Source organism: Canis lupus, chromosome 16 (assembly GCF_011100685.1).
Source record: "Canis lupus familiaris isolate Mischka breed German Shepherd chromosome 16, alternate assembly UU_Cfam_GSD_1.0, whole genome shotgun sequence".
Lineage (NCBI taxonomy): Eukaryota > Metazoa > Chordata > Mammalia > Carnivora > Canidae > Canis > Canis lupus.
The window spans coordinates 53,335,526-53,357,843 of record NC_049237.1 but is presented as its reverse complement, the minus strand read 5'-3'; the positions used below and the strand labels follow the sequence as shown (position 1 = coordinate 53,357,843).

The following is a 22,318-nucleotide window of genomic DNA, read 5'->3' as shown; positions in this document are numbered from 1 at the left end:
CGTGAAAAACAAAACCACCTTCATTATGAAGGCATTCCTTCCTCTTCCAACTGGGAGGGAGCATTATGTAAAAGTGATAATCAGTGGTAAGAGACCCGACAGTGGAAGGTAATGAAATGGAATCAGGACTAATCATGCTGTGACTCATCGCTATTTTGTTCTTTGGGTCTGAAAGACTTGGACACTGTAATTATTTTAAGTATCCAAATACACATTCTTTCCTCTGTCCTTAATACATCACTATGGAAATAGATCCCCAAAGTAGTAATGTCTTGAAACACTGAGCAGAAATCCAAATATCACTTAAGATTTAAACATATACAGAATACACACATACATATTCATGGAATATGCAAAGCTTAAAAAAAAAGATCATAAAAACCATGTCTGATACAGAAAGGGAAAGTGCTACTCCAGCACACGTTTATTTTTGCGCTTCTTCTTTTACACAAAGAAGGATGAATACGTGAGGCCTACGGTGTGACGACAGTGAGTCACCTTTCCAGCCTTTGTTTCTTTCCTCTTGAAATACAGATGCTGATGGAAAGGATTAGATGCACTCTACTTTTTCTTCAGTTGGCTGATTTCTTAGAGAATTATAAACCATGAAGCTAAACTGAGTAAATGTTGGAAGTTTACCGCAAGCAGCACCTGGGGGCCGAGAAAGAGGAGGTTAGGTTGTCTGGGTAAACAGAGAATGCACATATATGTGATCCGTATAGACACGGCTTCCTCACCTTGCTGCTGGCTGTCCCTGGCCCGGAGTTAACTGAGCCACAGGGCAGCACTCTTCGAGCTGCCACGCTGACTGGCCATGACAGGAGAGGCATTTCTTTGAACCTCCCAATACAGGCTGATTTGCTGCTATACACATATGTGGTCTGTGCTACTATTATTTTTACTGTTTTCATACCCTTTTCTTAGTAAAAATAATGTAGGCGAGGGCTAAAAACTTTATTTCCCATGGGGCGCCTGCGTGGCTCAGTCGGTGCAGCGTCTGCCTTTGGCTCAGGTCATGATCTCAGGGTCCCTGCTCAGTGGGGAGCCTGTTTCTCCCTCTGCCCCTCCCTCTCCCCCCTTCTCTATCGCTCTCTCTCAAATCAATACTCTGTGTCTGATCCAGTTCTCCTTGCTGAAGCGGTTTCCTGCTGCCCCAGCCATCCATGGCAATAGGAGGTTTCTTCCCCTGTCCAAACACCTGCACGTCCCCTTCTAATGCCGTTACCTTAAAGAACCAGTCAATTTTAAAGTCATCTACAATTATATAATTGTCATTTTTACATCTTCTTAAATCCAACTTTGAGCCTAGTTCTAAGGTTTATTTCTTAAGACGGAATCAATCAAACTGACTTATTTTAAACATAAAGCCTCCCCTCCCCACCCCATAACTTTTATTGACTTCGGTGTCTCAGTACTTAGAAAAGAATAAGGAATTCCTCAAACAGGTTTTTCAAATACAGAACTGTGGGAAGTAAAAGATCAAAGGACAGTAATAAGCAGTCTAACCTAATAAGTCATATTGATCAGTAAGCTGTCTATCTTCCCCATCTGAAAAGTCACTAATGAGAAGCAGCAGCGGTTGATCTTGAACACTTTGAAACTGTGATAGGCTCATAAGGACAAGCCTCAGATGCGCTGCAAAAATAATTCTGGCAACTTCTTTGGTTTACTAATTAGCAATACGTCTTGTACCGTGGAGCCCCAAGAAGATCTAAATGACTGAGTCGTTAACAGGATGACTGGAAAGGAAGTAGGGAAGATCCTCTGTGCCTGCCAACCCCTAATTAATAAAAGCACCGGACCAGAGTAGCCCATGTCAGCAAGTCCTGGGGCTGAAGCTACACTTCACCAGGGACCCAAGTCAGAGATAAGAACCACAAGCCAAAGACTGGGTCATGAGCACAGGCACGTGGCCAGAGGAGAGGTGTTAGGTGTATTTATGCACTTGGGGGGAAAGGGGAGGGGGAGGTCCCGACGGATCAACGTTTAACAAGTCCCTAGGGCCGACTCGATATAGTCCCTGTTTCCATTGCATAGAGCAAAACACACCACAATATTTTAAAGGGTATGTTTTCAACAACATTTACAAGTTCACGCAAATGCGGCTTCCAAATAAAACTCACCATAACTTCCAGTCACGTTGGCACAAATCACAGCCCCAAAGAAGTTTGGAAAATACTTCTGAATTCGGGAAATCACTTTCTGGCAAGCTACGGTTGGATCTTCTCCTTGTCTCATATACTCTACAGCTTGGTAGCTGATTTAAACAGAAGCGGAGCTTTAGTATCCCAGAGTAAACAAAGTCCAAGTTTGTTACGTGACGTTAGAAACCCCAAACCATCAAAATTGCCACGTTTGATACAACCTTGATGCGAGGTCTATCTTTTCAACTCACCCACGCCTTCATTTCAAGTGAGGAGTGTTATTTCTGGCTCTGGCTGAGTAACTGTTACTCGTAATAACAGCCAGAAGTCATTAAAAATAGAGGTTATGTTTCAACAAGAAACGGGGCTACAATTAATGGGGGAAATAGCGGGCATGTGCAAGACATGCAGGTGTAACCATCATCTCTCAGTAATTAATCGTACACCGTGACTACGTGGCCTACTTTTATCATCAATTACCACAGTTCCTTTCCTCAGTGGCCTTACATAAATTATTTAAGTGCATCCTGAGTATTCTCGTCTGGGAAGTCAAGCAAGAAATATCCTATTTCGGGGGTGATGATGGCTTAAATGATCATCATCAAAAATGATAGAGGTGAAGGGTATGGAAGCAGACTTTCTAGAAAGCTCTTGTACACACGACATCGGACGGCATGGCACAAACACTTGTTTTCTGTCTTGCCAGATGCCTTCTCCTCCAAGGCTCTCTACGGGTCACAAAGGGGAGAAGTCGCACCTTGGCAGAAAGCGCATCAGTATATCCCCATCGCCGGTGGCTGCCGCTGCTCCCGCCGTGTCATCCGCGTAGGCGCCGGCTCCGGGGACTGGCGAGTCTCCTACTCGGCTTAGGGAGGGCACGGCACAGTCAGGCCAGGAAATCAAGTGCGAAGGCTAGATAGTACTTTTATGAGATGCTTCAACAGTGGGGGTTACTCCTCCCTGGCCACGGAGGATCGTTTTGGGTGAATTCTTCATCAGAACACAGAGAGCCAAGATTTTCATTAATTTCTCGATAAGGGTTTCAGGAACCTCAGCTAATGATTTGAGAATTAGGTACCAGCTGGTTAGAGGTCCAGACAGCACGGATGTACAGGGACTTTACGGCCATCCTTTGTCATTGGGTTTCTGGATTGTCTCAGTAGGGTTCAAACTGGATCTCCCCAGCTACAATCTATTCCTGCTTTCCATCTCATGTGCCGAAATTTTACCAAGGTTCTTCCTTGTAATAAACCTTCAGTGGTTTCCTACAACTTTATGATAAGACCCAGAAATCCTTAAGCTGACTCAGGGCCCCTTGCAATGTGGCCAGTCCCCTCCACTCCCCAGCTTGGTCCAGCACCTGACATACAGGCGATTTCTCCTCCAGCCAGTGGAGCTCTGAACCCGAGCATGCACTCCCCCTGCACCTCCTTGTCCCGGAGGCTCCCTTTTCTTCCTGAGGCTCGAGCTCAGCACCCCAGCATCTCTCCGCTGGCCTCTCCAACCGACTGCCCCACTTACTCAGGCCACCACTGCTTTCCTTAGCTCCGAACCACTGGCTGCAATGCCTTTATTTACCTCGGCTGTGAGGGTGAGGTTGCGTGACATTTTGCACCTCTCGTTAGCACCTTGCACACACTGGTTTATACCCGATGAATATTTTTGAGATCTGGTCTTTGAGAAACACTAACCCATGTATTTTGAATTTTAAACCATTTGTAGATGTACCAGCAGCCGTATGTCCCATCTTATGGACTACAACCATGCCTAGAAATGGAAAAAAAAAAAAAATCATTGTAGGTACCAGCTCTGAGGTTTATTTCCAATGTATACAAAATAATTGAGCAGTTGGTAATATAAATATCCTCATTCAATAATTTCAGGGAGAAGAAAATAAGAAGCTAAGGAATACTAAAAATTATACCACTTGCCTAATTTCTGATGTTTCAGAACCCAGTGTCAGAGCATCTTTTGGTAGACTTTCCATAGCCTTACCCTTCCAATTGCTCAGTTACCTTTCAGAGGCAATTTCAGAGAAAGTCATTTGATATAGAATAATGGAAAATTTCAACATGACACCTCGAATGTGGTAAACAATATAAAATTATCACAGAACTACATATCAAATACGGGTGCCTTGCTGGCTTGGTTGGAAGAGCGCGCAACTCTTAATCCAGGGATTGTGAATTCAAGCCCTATGTTGGCGTAGAGATTACTTACATAAGTGAATAACAAAAACTTAAAAAAAACCCTACATATCAAAGATTTAAAAATCTACAAGTGACTAATCACTAGATTTTAGGGGCCTTGTGTAATTTACCTAAAAGTATATAGATACAATGGAAAGAATGTGCGTGTGTGTGTACACCTACCCACATATGGCTTTACTTGGCAGTGAAAACAGTTAAAGTCACTTTCTGGCACATAAATGGGGATGAAGAAGTTAAGAACTACAGAACAGCAATGGCTGAAATGGCTGAAATTAATTTTTTAACCATAAAAAATCATATAAAACGCAAATTACCAATTGTATCATGACCATAATTATTTCCTGTTTCTTTATAGGTAGATCCTTCTTGCTTTAAGAAACCAGGTGGTTTGTAAGGTCCACAGTATTTTGAAGCATCTGGTACAACATTCTGTGAACAAGATCTAAGTTTTAGTTTTTAGAAAGATTCGTTTGAGAAATTGGTAAGTAGTTACATACAATGACTAAACAGCGAGAAACCCAAGGGATGTCTGGGAACTGAAAGATATAAATTAAAAACCAAAGATTAGCTAAGTCTTATGTGAACAGATGGATATAATTTTATTTAATGCTTAGTCTAGTCTCAGAATTACATAATATAGGAGAGATATATCCACATTGTCTGGAAAAGACCCCCGATTTTTTTCTCTCTCTGCATGGCTAAAGCTCTCCACACAATGGCAGTTCTAAATGAAGATTTTTGTATTAGATCCTAAGCCTCAAAGGAATTAGGCACCCAGCCTGACCTTTAAATTTTGCAATTTGTGCTCTGGCCAACGAAGAATTCTGAGATTTAAAGCAAAATCCATTTTAAAACCCTCTTTATTTCAAAGCTAGGTTCATGTGAACATATTCTGAGTTGGAACCTCGGAGTCCTCTATGGATTTAAAGACACAAGAAGATCATTCAAATTCATGAATTTAGGTTGTGTATATGGATTGGTATTTAATCAAGAAACCTACCACTCATGTCTCACTCATTCCTGTATTTGGTACCTGCCCTGACCCAGTTTTGTATACTAGCCTCTTTCAAATGCTAACCCTAGAGACGCGTTGGTTACTCAAAGGTAATTAGGATGCAGGTGGAAGAAACAGAGGAGAGACCACGGTAGCCACAGAAGGGTTCTGGATGGCAAAGACAAACTGACTTGCACTGAGAGTCCCAATGATTTAAAGATAAATGATCCCACCATGAACACACCAGCCACCTGATAGTACAGATGCCGTCACACAAGGGCAACGTACTGGGTATACGTCACACGGGTAAAATGCAAGACATCTTTTAGAAAAATGGTTTCCAAACTTTGACTTTTTTAGACGTGGAACTTTTTGTTGCAAAGAAATCTGAGCAGAGCAGTTCTGACCGAGGCCATCTCCTGTTGCCCACAGCAGGGCTGCCACAGTTTGAGAACTGCTGCCAGGAGCCAGTTTTCCACCCCCTACAAGCCCGAGGAGCAGTTAAGGAGCTTCTGCGAACATTGTGCCCAGAGTCAAGCCATTGCTCCTCCAGTACAACCAGGGTGCTAACCAGCTCTTGAGCCAACAGAAGACAAGAAAGCGCAGACGGGTGTCACTTCATATTTTCTAGTGGTTTACTTTTACACACTTTTTCTTTCTTTCTTTTTTAAAGATTTTATTTATTTATTCATGAGAGACACCTCTCATGAATAAATAAATGAGAGACAGACAGGCAGAGACACAGGCAAAGAGAGAAAGGTGGGCTCCCTATGGGGAGCCCAATGCGGGACTCGATCCCAGGACCCCAGGATCACGCCCTGAGCCAAAGGCAGACGCTCAGCCACTGAGCCACCCAGGTCCCCTAGTGATTTACTTTTAAAAATTACGTCTACATACCCTCCAGTAATTTGGCTGGCAATTCCGAGCGAGCCAATCGGAATGAAGCGCTCGAGAAGCACTGGTAGATAAATCCTCGCTGATGAATCCCATACTTTCAGCAAACTTGGTGGCTGGAGATTAGGAAGAAAAGAAAACTGTGATTCAGTTAAGCACTGCCTTCTACATAAAACACTTGTAGAGGCCGCGTCCTTGGTCAGCGGTCTCTCAAGGCGGGTTCACCACCCCGGGGGCCCACGGAGACTGAGAGGAACATTCAGACATCGGCCGTTTTCAGGACACCAACTGCCACGCGTCCTTCCTAAACCTGATCTGCTTGAGACCCGAGGGTGTATACTGTGACAGTTCTCCTTTCCATCCTCCTCCATCTCCCTTCCCTTCGTGTCCATCACAAAAGAAAAACACCCCTCTCACCCACCAAGAATCTTACTTTCCTAACCAGGGTGCGGCGCCCAGCGTTGGAAGACCAAACCAAGGGCCAAATGGGCTCCACGTGTGACTAACAGATCCTTTTGCTTCTTGGGCAGTTTTTAATTATGTCTTCTGGCGAAACTGAAGGATGCCTACGCGTGGAGTTGTTAACCTAAGTCATCATTAAAAAGTATTTTTGATTATGGATCACTGTATGATTTTTGGCATACAACTAGGAAGACGTTCCAGCAAAACTACTCTGGTGCCCATCTTCTGAAGGAAGAATGCTCCTTGGTCTTCCACTGACAGAGCGAATTCAGGGAGAGCAATGCTGTTGACTCATTTTTCCATCCAGCAATTACCTATCTATTGAGAATAAACCAGTTTTTTTTTTTAAATCCTATTTTAAAGATGAAAAAAGTGTGAATTTAGAAGTAACTTACCTGCCAGAAAACAGATATTAAGTAAAACAGCTGGAATTTGGACATGGGTCAGCTTTTATCTGTTCTATCTTTTGCACCATGAAGAATACAGACAAAGGATTAGTTAAAGCTTCGGTGTAGTCAAAATATACCTGACTCTCCCACTAAAAGCGTGTGCGCTGTATGTTCCAGTACTTTCCGTGCCACACCGATAGCGTTCTTAATTCGTCTGAGATCTCCTACTGCTCCTACGTTCATGGTAGTGCTGCAAGAAAAGAAGTAGGGTTCGATTTATTGGGGTACTTTTAAGATAGAAACAATATTGGTTTACTCCAAGCAATGGTTTGTAGGGTAAACTCGACCGTCTTGATGTAAACAGGACAGCACATCCGTAAGGTTCACACAAATTCCCACAACCAGACAAATTAAGGAACACACAGTGCATCAATGTACCACGTACTCCAGCAGCACCTCCATCCTGTTTCTCGTGGCGCATTTTAAGCGTGGCTTCCACGAGGGGTTTGGTGTGAAGGCTTCGGGTCATGCAAAGCACAGCCTATGCGGATGGCAGGTAAATGATGCTTTACCTGGCCAGGGACATATTTTCGTAGCACCTCTGGGACTCTGGGCAAGCAGAGTACCTGCTTCCATGTGACGATGCATTTTTTTTTTTTAAAGATTTAATTAGTTAATTTATCTGAGTGAGCAAGACACACACACACACACACACACACACAGAGCGTGACCAGTGGGGGGGCGGCAGAGGGAGAGGGAGAAGCTGACGCCCCACTGAGCAGGGAGCCTGATATGGGGCTCGATCCCAGGACCCCAGGATCGTGAGCCAGAGGCAGAGGCTTCCCGACTGAGCCCCCCAGGCGCCCCTCACCCCCATGTAATATTTCTATTATTACGATGATTTTCTCTTAATAGAGAGGGAGGCCCCTGGGGTTTGGAAAGGTCCAGGTACAACAGGCTAGGGGGTTCTGACCTGACAAAACGTCCCGATTCCTCTACCCGGCTCCCAGTAGAAGGCTGATCAGTGTCACCCGCGTGGGGGGCTGAGCTCCTACCCGTCCATGATCATGGCATCCAGCGTGGTTTCTCCAAGCTCGTCGGGACTCCCTCCAAAGCCCACGGTGCCATCGCACTGCTCCCTCTCGCAGGTGGCACAGCCCTGCTCCACGGCATCCAGGGGACCGCCTCCCGATGCCAGAGTCCTCCACGCTGTGAACCAGATCCCAGCAGGGCTTGTTCATACATTGATTTTTTTTTTTTCAGTGCCAAAGGCAACAGAGCAGAAACGTTTTGAGAACTCATATCCCCCCCAAATTTTTTTTTTTCACTTAACTCTACGTTAAATAGAATTTTAGTTGATGAAGCGCTACTGAGGAAGGATGTAGACAGAAATCACATAATGCAACTGTTTACTGTGAAGGATGTGAAGACTCTGCCTCCTGTATGTTTTCTACTTGGAGTATTTCTATGCTGCGTAGAAAGGCCTCTCCTTCCATTTTCTAAGTGAGGCCGCTAAAAGGCATTTAAAAATGAACATTCGTTGAATCATAATCCTATAAACTTCTCCTGCATCATTAGGTCATAAAAGATACAACCAGTACTAGGTACGCCTAGCGCTTTGGTTGACGCAACACAAATCACGAGTGTCAACCACCAAACCCTAACAGCAATTCAGGACAACCTGGGCCTCATCCACTAATCGGCACAACAGCGGCGCAGGTAAGTACTAGACAGTTGTTATCCTCATTTTAAATAGGAAGAGGCAGGGGGTCCCTGGGTGGCTCAATGGTTTAGCGCCTGCCTTGGGCCCAGGGCTTGATCCCCAGGATCGAGTCCCACATCTGGGTCCCTGCATGGAGCCTGCTTCTCCCTCTGCCCCTCTCTTTCTCTGTCATGAATAAATAAAGTGTTTAAAATAAATAAAGAGGAGAAGGCAGCCCTGGAGAAGCCAAGGAAGCTCTAGACATGCCCAGGGTCACGCGGCTGGTGGGCAGCAGAGCCACGATTTGGTCTCTGGGGGCCCTGCTGTTTGCACTACTTTGCACTGTGAGCCCCAGACACTGAGAAGGAAAAAAGAAAAAAAAAAAAAGATCTTTGGTGGTCAGTGTCTTCCTTCATAAAGGGTGAATTCTTTGAAGGGAAGGTGCTCTTACTGGTCATTTCTAAGTGTCACTCCTGGGTCTACAGGGGCGGCCTCCAGGTGACGGGGTGGAGAGGTCTACAGGGCCCCCCCCCCCAGGTCACGGGGTGGAGAGGTCTACAGGGGCCCCCCCCAGGTCACGGGGTGGAGAGGTCTACAGGGGCCCCCCCAGGTCACGGGGTGGAGAGGTCTACAGGGGCCCCCCCCGGGTGACGGGGTGGAGAGGTCTACAGGGGCCCCCCCCCAGGTGACGGGGTGGAGAGGTCCACAGGGGCCCCCCCCCAGGTCACGGGGTGGAGAGGCCCACAGGGGCGGCCCCCAGGTCGGAGGTCAGGGCACCCCGGGCGCGCCCCCAGGAGTCTCGCACCGAGGCCGGAGCTGCTGCAGGTGGGCCGCCGCGTGCGGGCGGGGGGCGCGGGCGAGCCGAGCAGGGCCCCCCCGCAGCCCCCGGAGCCCCGGCGGGAGGGTCGCCCCAGCCCCGGAGCCCCGGAGCCCCGCCCCCCGCGCAGCCCCGCCCGCCGCCCGCACCTGCTTCGGTCGCGTTCCTAAAGGGCCAGGTGTTGAGGACGAGCGGCAGCGGCCCGCGGCCCAGCACGAGCGGCGGCAGCAGCAGCAGCAGCAGCAGCGCCAGGCCGCTCCTCCGGGCCATGGCCGCGCGCCCGCGGAGCAGCCTCGGGGCCCCCCCGCGCCCCGCGATCCCCGCGCCCCCGCGAGCCCCCGCGATCCCCGCGATCCCCGCGCCCCCGCGATCCCCCCGATCCTCGCCCCGCCCCGCCGGCGGCTCCCTGCGGCGCGGGCCGCGCTCCCGCTGCTCTCGCGAGACCTGCCTCCGCGGGGCGGGGCGGGGCGGGCGGCCTGGGGGCGCTGAGGGCGGCCGCCCGGGCGCTGCGGGGTCCTGCGCGGGTGTTTGCGGGCCTGTAACGGTACCGGAATGACTGCTTCCCCGGCTGTGCAGGGCGGACTGAGCCGAGAAATGAGAAATGATGCAGCCCGGGTTGCACGAGCCCGGGAACATTTCCCTTTGCCTTTCGCTTACGGTCCTTTAAGTGCAAAGTTGAGGTGGACACCTGGGCAGGTGCATCCGGGATGGGGGGGCGTAGGGGGAGGCTGAGCCCCGGGACCTTGGCCTCGGGCATCCGGGATGGGGGGGCGTAGGGGGAGGCTGAGCCCCAGGACCCTTGGCCTCTGGCATCCGGGATGGGGGGGCGTAGGGGGAGGCTGAGCCCCGGGACCCCTGGCCTCGGGCATCCGGGATGGGGGGGCGTAGGGGGAGGCTGAGCCCCGGGACCTTGGCCTCGGGCATCCGGGATGGGGGGGCGTAGGGGGAGGCTGAGCCCCGGGACCCTTGGCCTCGGGCATCCGGGATGGGGGGGCGTAGGGGGAGGCTGAGCCCCGGGACCCTTGGCCTCGGGCATCCGGGATGGGGGGGCGTAGGGGGAGGCTGAGCCCCGGGACCCCTGGCCTCGGGCATCCGGGATGGGGGGGCGTAGGGGGAGGCTGAGCCCCGGGACCTTGGCCTCGGGCATCCGGGATGGGGGGGCGTAGGGGGAGGCTGAGCCCCAGGACCCTTGGCCTCGGGCATCTGGGATGGGGGGGCGTAGGGGGAGGCTGAGCCCCGGGACCCTTGGCCTCGGGCATCCGGGATGGTGGGGCGTAGGGGGAGGCTGAGCCCCGGGACCCTTGGCCTCGGGCATCCGGGATGGTGGGGCGTAGGGGGAGGCTGAGCCCCGGGACCCCTGGCCTCGGGCATCCGGGATGGGGGGGCGTAGGGGGAGGCTGAGCCCCGGGACCTTGGCCTCGGGCATCCGGGATGGGGGGGGAGTAGGGGGAGGCTGAGCCCCGGGACCCCTGGCCTCGGGGATCCGGGATGGGGGGCGTACGGGGGGGGGAGGCAGGCCCGCTAAGAGCCCAGCGTTTCTGCAGGACGCGCTCTCGAGCTCTCATGCTAAAGAAGAGGCGCCGCGGGGCAGCGCTCCCTGGGGCCCACCTCCCGGGGCTCCCGGGGCTCCAGGCAAGGTCGCAGAGGTCCCCGCCTTCCCGCGCCCCCACCCCTCTCCGAGCTGACCACCTGTGTGGACAAGGTGGGGTGGAGCCTTCACGTGGTTAAAAGGTACACTGACCAATAGTAAAGATTTCGACAATGATTTTTAAGTATATTTGTTTTTAACTTATTTCGACTTATTTCGCTCATTTTTAAGTAAGTAACCTCTCCAATACATTGTGGAAAACGTCTACTCCCATCTTTTTAACTAATAGGGGAGGTTTGGGGGGGGGGAATTGATGCAAAATAATAGGTGGCGCCTCTGAATTGTCCCTGGAGCCGCATTGCTGGTAAAGACGTGTTTGGAGTGTAGGAGGGTGCAGCTGTGCTCAGTTCCTCAGGGACTGGGCTGCATCCTGGGGACTTTGCGTGGCTGACTCACCCACTCAGCTCTGTTCCCCTCAATTTGCATCTTTGTATTAGGGACACTCTTCCAGGGAGACGGGAAAGGAAAGGTCCCTGTGTTCTTAGCGCTGCACATCTGCAGTGTTTTAGTGAATCCTTCTCACAAAGGCTTCAGAATGATTTGCTTTCCGGGTGCATGCTTCATTTCAGCTTAGGGCGAAGGCCTAAAGGCGTCCTGTGGAGCTCTGATGGTCAGTTTGCACCTTGGCCACCCTCTGGGGGTGGAGCTGCAGGTAAAACAACCCTTTAGAGTATCTGGCCAGGCTTCCCCTGACAGTCGATGCTCCTGACCCTATTGAACAGCCCTCTAGATGTGAGGGGCATCCTCAAAAAAGGTGCAAAAGTCACCCTCCCAAGACCCAGAGCCACTCTCAAGGATAACCAACGGGAAGGAAAGACAGTTTTCCTGAGAGCGGGCAACAGCCAGTAGGACCCCAGGCGCAAATGGGGCGCAGTTGGCATTTGTGCACAGCCGTGTCTTTGGGGCCCAAACCTGACAGGTGCCAAGCCAAGTTCTCAAGACACAAAATGAGACAAACAAGAAGGCAGCTGTACCCTGGAGAGAGAGGACTGGCCGCCAGCGGGCACCTAAAAGCAAGTCCCTGGGTCACAATGCAAAGATCTAATTCTTGGAATGCTTTTTTGGCCTGGCAACCTGAATTTGGAGAGGAAGGGGCGAAGCAGCATTTTACCTTCATCATCTCTCCACCAGACACCACAGGTGGGGCCTGGGAAAGCCAGCTGACCTTGCTAAGAATTCCTGCCCTTTGCCAGCTTCTCCCAGTTTCCCAGTTTCCTTCTCTGAAGGCTGCAGAGGGAGTGAGGTGTCCTAGCTGGTCTCCCCCTGGTCCCCAGAAACTCTAGATGAGGAAAAATGATCTTCCCTCCCCATTTAGGATAGTGCTTCGCCAAGACCCCCTTTATTCTAGGGCAGCTCCCGAATGGATGAGGTCACCTAAAGTGGTTTAAAGTTCTCCGCAGCAGCTGCTGCGATTCAAGGTTATTTTCGGCAAGCTGAATCTGCTTGTGCAGCCGTAAAACACAATTTTATTCACCCAAGGCCTCACGCTGGACCCAGTCCAGCTTAAGCCGAAGCCAGGCCCCCTACGGCCAGGTTAGGACCCAGCCTGGTTTCCAAGTCAGACCTGACCAGGAAAGATAAACTCTCAAATGAACTCTGAGAGCTCCTAATGCAAAAGCTGCTGTTGGAACAGGACCCCCCCACCCACACCCCCCAGCACCCAGCACCTCCAGAGGCCGCAGGACAGCAGCCGAGCTCGAGGCACTCACAGGTACTCACAGGGTTCCTTGTTCCCCCTTCCCTTGTCTCTTCTGGCCCCAAAGCTGTTAAAAGATAAACTGAGGCATGTTGAAAAATCTGAGTTCGTTTGACAAAACTTGATTCAAATGGGGCGGCATCCGATCTAGAGGATGAAGGGGGCCCCGAGGAGCTGGACCAAATCAGAGCTTTCTACGGGGAGATACGGGGGTGGGGGGGTGGGCAGCGAGGAAAATCAGAGTAGGCGAAGGGGTGGGTCAACGACTCCAAGGTTGCTTTCCTCCCTGAGTGGGCAGGGGACCCTCAGCGGGTTACCCGGTGCTGCTCGTGACATTCCCGATGGCCCGGTTTAAGGTTGTTTCTGGGAGAGCCCAGGCTGTCATGAACTCTGGCCTTGGTGACATAGGCCATGGCGTAAACAGCTTCATATTTAGACCCTTTGCCTGTTTCTAGCAGCAGGCATGGTGGGGATGCGCGTTTTGAGGGTTGGGGGGTGTAGGCACAGTGGGAGCCAGTAATCCCTTGGGGCTCGTTGCCAAGGGAAGCCGCATGAGCACATCCTGTTGCCAAGCATTTACACGTTTACCTTGACTCTTATTAAAATATTAACCTGGTGGGAGTTGTGAGGTTTTTCAAAATCTTCAAGGCTTCTTTGCTATGAAATCAAAGATGCAGTTTCAACAGCGTCAGGATAGCCTGGAAGAAGCATCCCAAGGCAGGACGACGGTGGGTGCAAGTGAAGAAAAGGTCACAAATTGGGGATTTGGGAGGAGGGACAAGTCACCTGTGCTGGTATAATCGGGATGAGGTAATGCCATGTGAAATTAAAAGAGGGGGTGAGGGACGCCTGGGTGGCTCAGTGCCTGAGTGTCTGCCTTGGGCCCAGGGCGTGATCCTGGGTCCCAGGATCGAGTCCTGTGTCGGGCTCCCTGCATGGAGCCTTCCTCTCCCTCTGCCTGTGTCTCTGTCTCTCTCTGTGTGCCTCTCATGGACAAATAAACAAAATCTGTAATTAAAATAAATAAAATAATAAAATGAAAGTGGGTAGAACGGGATAAGAAAGGAAGGAAAACATGTACTGTGCATCCACTTAATTTTCATTAGCCCCTGAACCAAGCCTTAGTATTTTTGCTACATCAGGAGTCAGGACATGACTTGTGCAAGGACGTGTCATGAAAAATGCTCCCTTGCAGCTCCTCCTTGTAATGAAGTCATTTGTGTTTCTTCTGGCTGAAAGAGCCTGAGCTTTGTTACCTCCACTAAGTCCACCCTTTTCCCCAGTACTACTCTCTCCCCACTTGAACTCAAAATTCTTAACCGAGAAACGCAGCTGATCCGTTGGTTGCAGGAAGTTGGCTAAATTATATATAATTTATAATATATATTATATTATATTTAAATATATATATTATATGTAATATAATATATATGTGTTGGCTAAGTATATATATACTATAGTGGGAATGTCTGAGGCAGAGGTGTCAATAGGTCAGCTTCCCCAAGGGCATTTGTATTTAGAATAATTAGTATGCTACCCCCAAAAGGAATCTGACGTATTTAGTGGTTTTTTAGTATCGATTAAAATACTCAGTGGGTCCACTATCCTGTTACCCTAAACTTAGGGTCATGTCTGCAGCTCTGCCTTGAAGATGTTGACATACTCTGGATATCTGGTTCCTTCTGGGTTAATTTTTCTTTTACTAACATTTGGAGAATACTTTGAGTTTTAATCTTGGAAGTCCCCTCATGTTACGCTTAGGTTTTCATATAACCGGATGCCTATGCTTTATTTTGAGGTAACTCTAAATGAAGACAGACATCAATTGATCAATTAGGTGGTAGACCTTAAAAAAAAATGGTTCAGGGTTTTCCCAGCATCCTCTCCAATTTTTCATTCTCTTAAATCATTCATTCCACATACCAGCAGAGATACGTAGCATTACTGAGGAAAGGATTAGTTACACGTTATTTTTATTTACATTTAGACTGCATGCATAGTTTTCTTTGGTAGGATGTTTATCGGTTGGGTGGATGGACTCCCAGGGAGATTCTCAAGACGTGGATGTCAAGATGTAGGACCACCACCTATCAGCCGTGGGTTACTCAGCTAGTCTTCCCGACGCCCCCTTCCTTTTTCTGAAACTCGGAGAAAATAAGAGTGTTCTTAGTCCTACAAAGTTTTGTGAATGAGGGAGGACATGGGAAAGGTAGAGTAGTAGGCAGATTGAATAAAATTCTTTTGTTTAAGTGGCATCCACCCAGCATCCATCAGCTGATGTCTGGGAAGAGGCGGTCCAGAACTGTACAAAGCAGCAATTTGCGATTCAGAAAAAAAGCAATTTGCGATTCAGAAATTTCTACGGGAATTCTGAAGAGTTGGCCAGACACCTTTAATGTGTTTTAAAGTGAATCCTTAGAATTTCCCCGACTCTCTTAAGTGGAAATTAAAAATCAGGTTTTCTATCGACTTTGAGCTGCCTAAGATTTGGGCTCAATGTTCACACATCTGGCCCATCGCTGGGTGGTGCGATTTCCGAGTGACTTAAAGACATCACCCTGCAGCCTTCCCGAGGGGACAGCCTCCCACGGAAGGTTAAGGGATGTTACAGAGTCTTCCTGTGTGGGGTGGGGTGGGGGGGTGCAGGAGGCTGTAGGCTCCCCTCCATTCTCTCTAAACCTCGTGGCTTTCAATTTATCAGTCTCAGAGGGATGAAGAGCTGAGTCTCTCCTGATAGCATTTGAAGCTGTGGTTCCACAGAGGATTTAACGCTGTGGTTGCAGGGAGTCTAGGTATTTCAAATCTGAGGCTTAAAAATCTAAGCCGTCCCCTCCGGCTTTTGCACTGATGCTGTGAAATCCATTTGCGAAACATGCCCACGGTTTGCTACTTGTTCAAAGCCGGAAGCGTGACTTGGCATTGAAATAATAATTTCTTTTTCAGGAACTCCCCACGGAACCTGGGTTATCTCAATACAAGTTATTTATTTGATTGGCGTTTGCTCTTGTCAGTTTCCCCAACTGTAAGTGATGAAGGTTGCTAATGTTAGAGCATCTGTGGCACTTCCACCGGGTTTCTAAGTTGAATCCGCTTTCCCCGTTAATCTGGGAACACTTGATCTTACTCCCTGATTATATATCCTGGATGAAATTAGAGTCTATTTCATTAGACAGGAGTAAGTGTTATGATTCTACAGACGAAAACAGAAAGTTTTCTTTCTTTCTCAATTTTTTTTTTTTCTTTTCTGGTGCATGCCCCTGAAACCGTTTGTCGAATCGATGGCAGATTCAAGTCACAGACTTGTTTTCGGCTCTTTAACCTTTAAAAGTCATCTTAGTGATGTCTAGGACCAACACCGCCTAGTGGGATGTTGGCCTATTAAGTGGTTTCTTCTCAAAATAGCTTCTATCCGATGTACTTTCAATCTGTAATATTGATACCGGGCCAGTGCGATGATAAAATGATCGTAACAGGGATGTAGTAGATCCTTTTACATCGTGTAATCTGCTTTTTACGACGACTGTAATGTCACGCTGTCTTCAGGAATGGGATCTAGTATCGCACCGCAGGCCCAGGGCAACAGGATAAGCTTCGTGGCGTCTTTCTGCCGCTTCAAGCATTGGTCTGACATTGGGACCTAGTGTCGCAGGTTATTTTAGTGAAGAAATTTAACAATAAAAGCAAAATTCTAAAACAACGACTTACTGTGACTACTCTCACTGGGTAAAATGAGTCTTAGGCGGATCATGATTTAAATGGAAAAACGTTCCAGGGAACAGATGTATCCCGTGAATATTTATCCAGCTCGTCGTCCCAGTGGTTCATATAAAGATTTGTAAAGAAAGATGATCTTACAAGCGACTTAGTGTTTATTTTTTCATGGTTTGGAAGCACACGTCCTCGTCAGCAGTCTCCGTGCATGTTAGCCCTTAGAGGAGATCGCCTCCCTTTTAACATGTTGGATTATCTGTTTGATGAAAGAGCCTGACGTCATATTCGTTGGTGTGTGACCTGCTCTTTTATTTCAGATATCTTTAATCTCTTTGCATGTCACTAATATTCTTTATACTGCTTTAGACCCTTTATGTTGTGAAATAGAACATAAATCTGGAAAAGCACATAAGACATAAACACACAGCTTAAAGAATTTTGCATAAAATGAACACCCACGTAATCACCGCTTATGCCAACAAAGAAAAAGTTTTGAGCATCCCAGAAAACCCCTCACTGCTCACATAGCATCATTTTTTTTTAATTTTATTTTTTTACACAACATTTTTAATGGAGGTATAAAATTCTTTGTGACTGAACACAACTTTATTTATTTATTTATTTATTTATTTATTTATTTATTTTTAAAGATTTTATTCATTTATTCACGAGAGACACAGAGAAAGAGGGAAGCAGAGACACAGGCAGAGGGGGAAGCAAGCTCCATGCAGGGAGCCTGACGTGGGACTCGATCCCGGGACTCCAGGATCACGCTAGGCCACCCAGGGATCCCCTGGACACAACTTTATTGTTTTCTACCGCCTTTTAAATTGTAGGTCTTTCTATACCAATCATTTTTCAGACTGGAACTGTCAGGCATTACGCTGAGTTTATCCTATAGATAAACTATATCCTATAGACTAGCAATGAAAATAGTGTCATGCTGGATCCTGGGTGAAGGTGAACAGTAGGAATTTGAGACTCCGGCCTGGCTCAGGTGGGAGAGCAGGTGAGTTCAGTCTATCACCAGCACTCTGTTACTAACAGAATCAGTGCAGATTGGGAGGTTAGGCAGGTCTCCAAATTCAGGGCTAATTCAAGGAGTCGGGTGGTTGGAGGGCCTGGAGTCACACACATGAGGTCTCGCTCTGAGGCAGGGGCTTTGGGCCCTCCCACCATCCTTACCATTTTCTCACAGGCACAGGATTAAGCAGCTGTGAAGGGACTAGCCTGTCACTGCATCTCCAAGCCCTGATGGCGCTTGGTGGTTTAGGTGCCCTATTTACCAACGGCTCTCGTAATAAAGGCTTGGATCATACGTGTTTGAAGTCTGTGATTCATAGGTTTAGGGCTATGATCACTGTGATTGTAAAATTTTGTAGCAGCTTTAAGTGCTTGCAGTATCAAATAAGAGAAAAATGTGGTGGTTTCAGAAAAAAGACTTTTTTTTTTTTTTTTTTTTGCACCGAAACAGAAAGTGTAAAACTGCTGGCATTGGTTCAGTAGCTCAGAAATGTCACAACGTATTTATTGCCTTGTGGTCACAAGACAGCTACTGTTGCTCCAGACAGATCCACATTCAAGCCAGGGGCTGGGAGGAAGGTCTGATCTCAGCAGCACCCCACTCTTCTCAGCAGGAAAAGGGAAGCTTTCCCAGCTCCCGCCTGCAGAATACTGCTTCACTCTCCTTGACCTCAATGATGTCACTTGGCCTTTTCAGTGAGACCCAACCACACTTTTTTGTTTTCCTTTTTTGTTTTGCAGTCCAGGTGTCACTTCTGGGTCGGTGTAGAACATAATAGGAATAACACATACAGAGAGAGGTCAGCTACTGAGGCAACCTCGAGAATTCAAGACCTTTGTACATTTCTAGAAGCTTTTGGAAGGACTTTGGACTTCAGCAGAGTGTAAATATGGAGTTTGAGTCAATCTTATTCCGATTTCAAGGATCAAAGACACCTCATTCAACGGCGGAATGATGACTGTGGTGCTCAGTGGGAGATTGAGAAGAAAGGGCAGTTCTCACTCTGGGATAAAAAGATGGTTATTTTTGAGAATCAGAGATTAAAGGAAATTGGGGGACTTACTGCCTGATGATCTGGATCTCTTCTGGGAGTAGTGGACATCACCTGCCAAGATTCTAGCAGGGTTGAGATGGAATTGGTGACCGGGGATTGGGGAGGGATTTTAGAGGATTCATCATGGGCGGTCTCATCAAGATGGCAATAGCAGAGCAGGAAGGATTGGGGAGCGCGAACCAAGAGCCCCCTTAAATCAAGTAGCCTGATGTTGGTGGATCCGGAGGGTGCAGTCTTGCCTCTCCCCGGAATCCTCTCAGGGCCCCTAAGTTATAATGTAAAAAGTGAGAATGATCCCTGATTGGAGAGGGAGTCTACTTGGTTTGAGGGGAAATGTGTCAGTATTGCTGATAGTGGCAGAGAGAGAGAGAGAGAGAGAGACCTCCTGTGTGTGTGTGTGTGTGTGTGTGTGTGAGAGAGAGAGAGAGAGAGAGAGCCGGAGAGCTAACACTTGCAAGTGGGAGGTTTTGAGAGACTGGACCTCCCAGTGAAGGCAGATGCTCCTTTAGAGGAAGTCAGGACAAAAGAGGTGGAAAGTACAGAGGCTGGGATCCATGACCGCAGGCTGATGGGGTGCAGGGCAGATGCCCCCACACCCCCACCTGCACCCGCACCCACACCTGCACTGTGGGAGGGGAAGCCTACTGCCTGGGCTGCTTTAGCCTTAGGATCCCTGCAGGTGCAGCTTGGCTTTCTTTTTTCTTTCCCCCCTTCCCTACTTCTTCCTAGCTCCCTCCTCCCTCCCTCCCTTTTCCCCATCTACCTCCCTTTCTCCCTCCCTCCCTCCCTCCTCCCCTACCTTCTTCACCCTAACCCCCCACTTTCTACTCCCTTCTCCTTCCTCACTTTCTTCTTTTCTAAAATACCTACTGGTAGCTTACTGCGCGGCAGGAATGTGCCGAGCCTTAGAGATCCGCGCTGAAGCGGACTCCTGCTCCTTGGGAACTTAGCTCAAGTACTAATGGAGCCCTGGAAGCCTGAGGGTGGGGAGGGGTGCTGCAGATGGGGGTCTGGGGGGCTACTGCAGGTGGGGCTGGGGGGTTGCTGCAGATGGGATCCTGGGGGACTGCTGAGGGCCGGGGGTGGGGCTGCTGCAGGCGGGGGGGGGGGTTTGGGGGCTGCTGTAGATGGGGGCTGCTGCAGATGGGGGGCCAGAGGCTGCTGCAGATGGAGGGCCAGGGGCTGCTGCAGATGGGGGGCCAGGGGCTGCTGCAGATGGAGGGCCAGGGGCTGCTGCAAATGGAGGGCCAGGGGCTGCTGCAGATAGGGGGCTAGGTGGGGCTGCAGATGGGGGGGCTGTGGGCTGCTGCAGATGGGGGGGCTGGGGGCTGCTGCGGGCGGGGGCTGCCACAAGGGTGAGCTGGTGGAGGTTGAGGGCAGACTGCAGCCTTATGGGGCTTGGGTTTGTGCACTGGGAGGAGGCAAGGCCCCGCCTGGATGGCTCCTTGCCCTTGCCCCCTGCTGCCCGCCTGCCTGCCCCGGCCACTTGCTGGGCTCAGGGGAGCAGGCCCGATGGTCCCCCAGAGTCAAGGGGCCTTCCCCGCAGCCCCTGTGGGCCCCCTCCCCCCCCAGGGATCTGCAGGCTCTGGGGCTCCTGGATGCTGTTCCTCGGTGGGCCCGAGGCTCTGTGGAGGAGGGGGTGCTAGGGCTGGGGTCCCCTGGGGACCATGCCTGGAGCAGCAGGCCCCTTCCCTGTGGCCCAGCCTGTCTGGCCGGGTTGCAGGTGGAGGCCCCGCCGCCTCCAGCAGTTGAGAAGCAAGCAGCAGGGAGAGGACACAGGAGGCCCCCCTCCTGCCCGGGCCTGGGTTCCCTTGTCTACACAGCTCCTGAGGATGAGGGCAGCGGGGTGTCCTCTGGGCGCCCTGGGGCGGTGCGGGCCTTCCCCAAGCCTGAGCAGCAGCACAGGGGACCTTGGCTGGTGGTGAAAACAGAAAACTGACCTCTCTGTTTTTTGTTTTTTTTTTTTTTTCACTTAAACCCTCTCCCATCATTCACTGGCCACCCACTCGCAATGTGTCAGATGGTTCACCCGTGTCTGAACAGCCCTCAAACACGTCCCCCTTGACAGCTGCCCTTCATGGTTGTCTGTCTGTCTGTGTGTTTGTTTTAGGTGCTGAGTTTTGGTATTGATCTTGTCTTTGTTATATTTCTGTCCTATTTGTATTGATTTTGTTCTACTTGTGACCCAGCTAGGAAATGAATACTAAAATCCCCAAATCGAGGAAGAATTTCCATAGCAGCTGCTCTCTACCCCTCCACGTTGGCAGAATGAGGGATCCATCAATTATCGCAAAATTTTGAAAGTCTCCAGCTTCACCATGAAGACTCTGTTGTGCTTATTTTTATGTGAAGGGAAACGCTAGCGTGGTGAGTGCCCAGGAGAGTCGTTAGGGGAAGACAGCGGTGCGCCATCAATGGTGCTGGACTGTTTCCACGTGGCACTGGACTCTTCTCTCCAGCCAAGACCCATCAACGCAAATAGGAGGGACGTGAATTAACCGTGGAGCCTGTGCAGTCACTATGAAGAGCAACTGTGCGGTCTAGTTTTCAAGACCCATGCTACCCAAACACATTTTTCTGCATTACATAATGTTATCATTTAAATATTGTCATTCAAATGTGAAGACCAGCTGTGCATTTCAGGACACAGCTGTCGGGTTGAGGTACAGATAAGCCATCTGGTGCTCGGTTCTGGGTGGTTAAATTCCAGCCGGGGATTTAACTTCATATCCAGCTGTGATAAAGTAAATTGAAGGCTGCATATTATTCTTTAGAAATCGCCCCTTTGGGATAGTCCGCAGACATAAATTTTAGCCAGAGGTGTCATTGATTGGCTCTACGCTCTCAATGATAGCCTTGGCCAACATCAAGCCAAATAAAAAAAAAAAACTGTTCGGTCCTTTTATTTGCTGTGTGTGAAATAAAACAAAACGGTTAAGGAGAATGAAGCTTTTCAATCTTCTTCGGATTATTTGCATACGGGGACAAATTGGCCGTGTCACCTCACTTCCTTCATCTCTGAACAACGAGAGGGAAAGCCAGGTGGTCTGTAAAGGCTGAGGAGGTGGCGACTAGCCTCATCGCCCGAGTCCTCCCGTGTGTAGCCATGCGAATTAGGAGGAAGCAGCCCAGTTTTTCACAGTAGTCACTGCTGTGCACCCCTTTCTCAGCTCCATCTGTGGTCAAGGGGAAGATCCTAAAATGCTGCCTTGACCTTCTGTATGTGTGGTGGACCACGAAGGCCCGAGAAAGAAAAAGACCTTGAGAAAATTAGACTGCTCCAGTGACTTCAGGCTGGGGGCACTGCTGGGGGCCGGGGTGGGGCTGCTGCAGTGTGTGACTACCTGTGTCAAGGGGTTCAGCTGTATCCCTCTCGAGCCATCTTCACAGGAACAGACTTTTACTGTAACTCATTGCAATACTTTATACCTAGTCTATGCTCCATAGATCATTTTATCTGAAGCAGGTAACACCGGCATACGTTGCTGACTGAGCAGGGCAGAGTTAGGGAGGACATTCGTGTGTGCTGGCTGCCAACTGATTTAGCTGGCATCGAGATCGGATGGCTTCCCC

General features: G+C 49.4%; 1 protein-coding gene and 2 long non-coding RNA genes across 3 annotated transcripts; 2 read left to right on the top strand and 1 right to left on the bottom strand.

The window, feature by feature from the left end:
* Positions 1 to 386: 386 nt before the first annotated feature.
* AGA (aspartylglucosaminidase) lies at positions 387 to 9,981 on the bottom strand. The gene is made up of 9 exons (XM_038560475.1): positions 9,762 to 9,981; positions 8,149 to 8,302; positions 7,231 to 7,343; positions 6,246 to 6,358; positions 4,669 to 4,783; positions 3,836 to 3,911; positions 2,902 to 3,009; positions 2,124 to 2,257; positions 387 to 651 (listed from the first exon to the last, which is right to left on the bottom strand). Exons 1-9 carry the CDS (start codon positions 9,880 to 9,882, stop codon positions 551 to 553), a joined length of 1,035 nt encoding a protein of 344 aa, XP_038416403.1. The 5' UTR covers positions 9,883 to 9,981; the 3' UTR covers positions 387 to 550.
* LOC119877107 lies at positions 8,368 to 21,650 on the top strand. The gene is made up of 2 exons (XR_005371670.1): positions 8,368 to 8,812; positions 20,935 to 21,650. It is a non-coding gene; the product is annotated as an uncharacterized LOC119877107 (long non-coding RNA).
* On the top strand, positions 10,081 to 19,472 carry LOC102151763. Its single transcript, XR_005371669.1, has 3 exons — positions 10,081 to 10,308; positions 11,157 to 11,343; positions 18,432 to 19,472. It is a non-coding gene; the product is annotated as an uncharacterized LOC102151763 (long non-coding RNA).
* Positions 21,651 to 22,318: the final 668 nt, after the last annotated feature.

Excerpts from the sequence above, each read along its gene's own strand:
- AGA (XM_038560475.1), bottom strand. The coding sequence starts at position 9,882 with ATGGCCCGGAGGAGCGGCCTGGCGCTGCTGCTGCTGCTGCTGCTGCCG. Across the intron at positions 6,359-7,230 it reads GCTTTTAGTGGGAGAGTCAG|CCACCAAGTTTGCTGAAAGT; the intron begins GTATATTTTGAC and ends CCTAATCTCCAG. Across the intron at positions 4,784-6,245 it reads GCCAGCCAAATTACTGGAGG|AATGTTGTACCAGATGCTTC; the intron begins GTATGTAGACGT and ends TCTTGTTCACAG.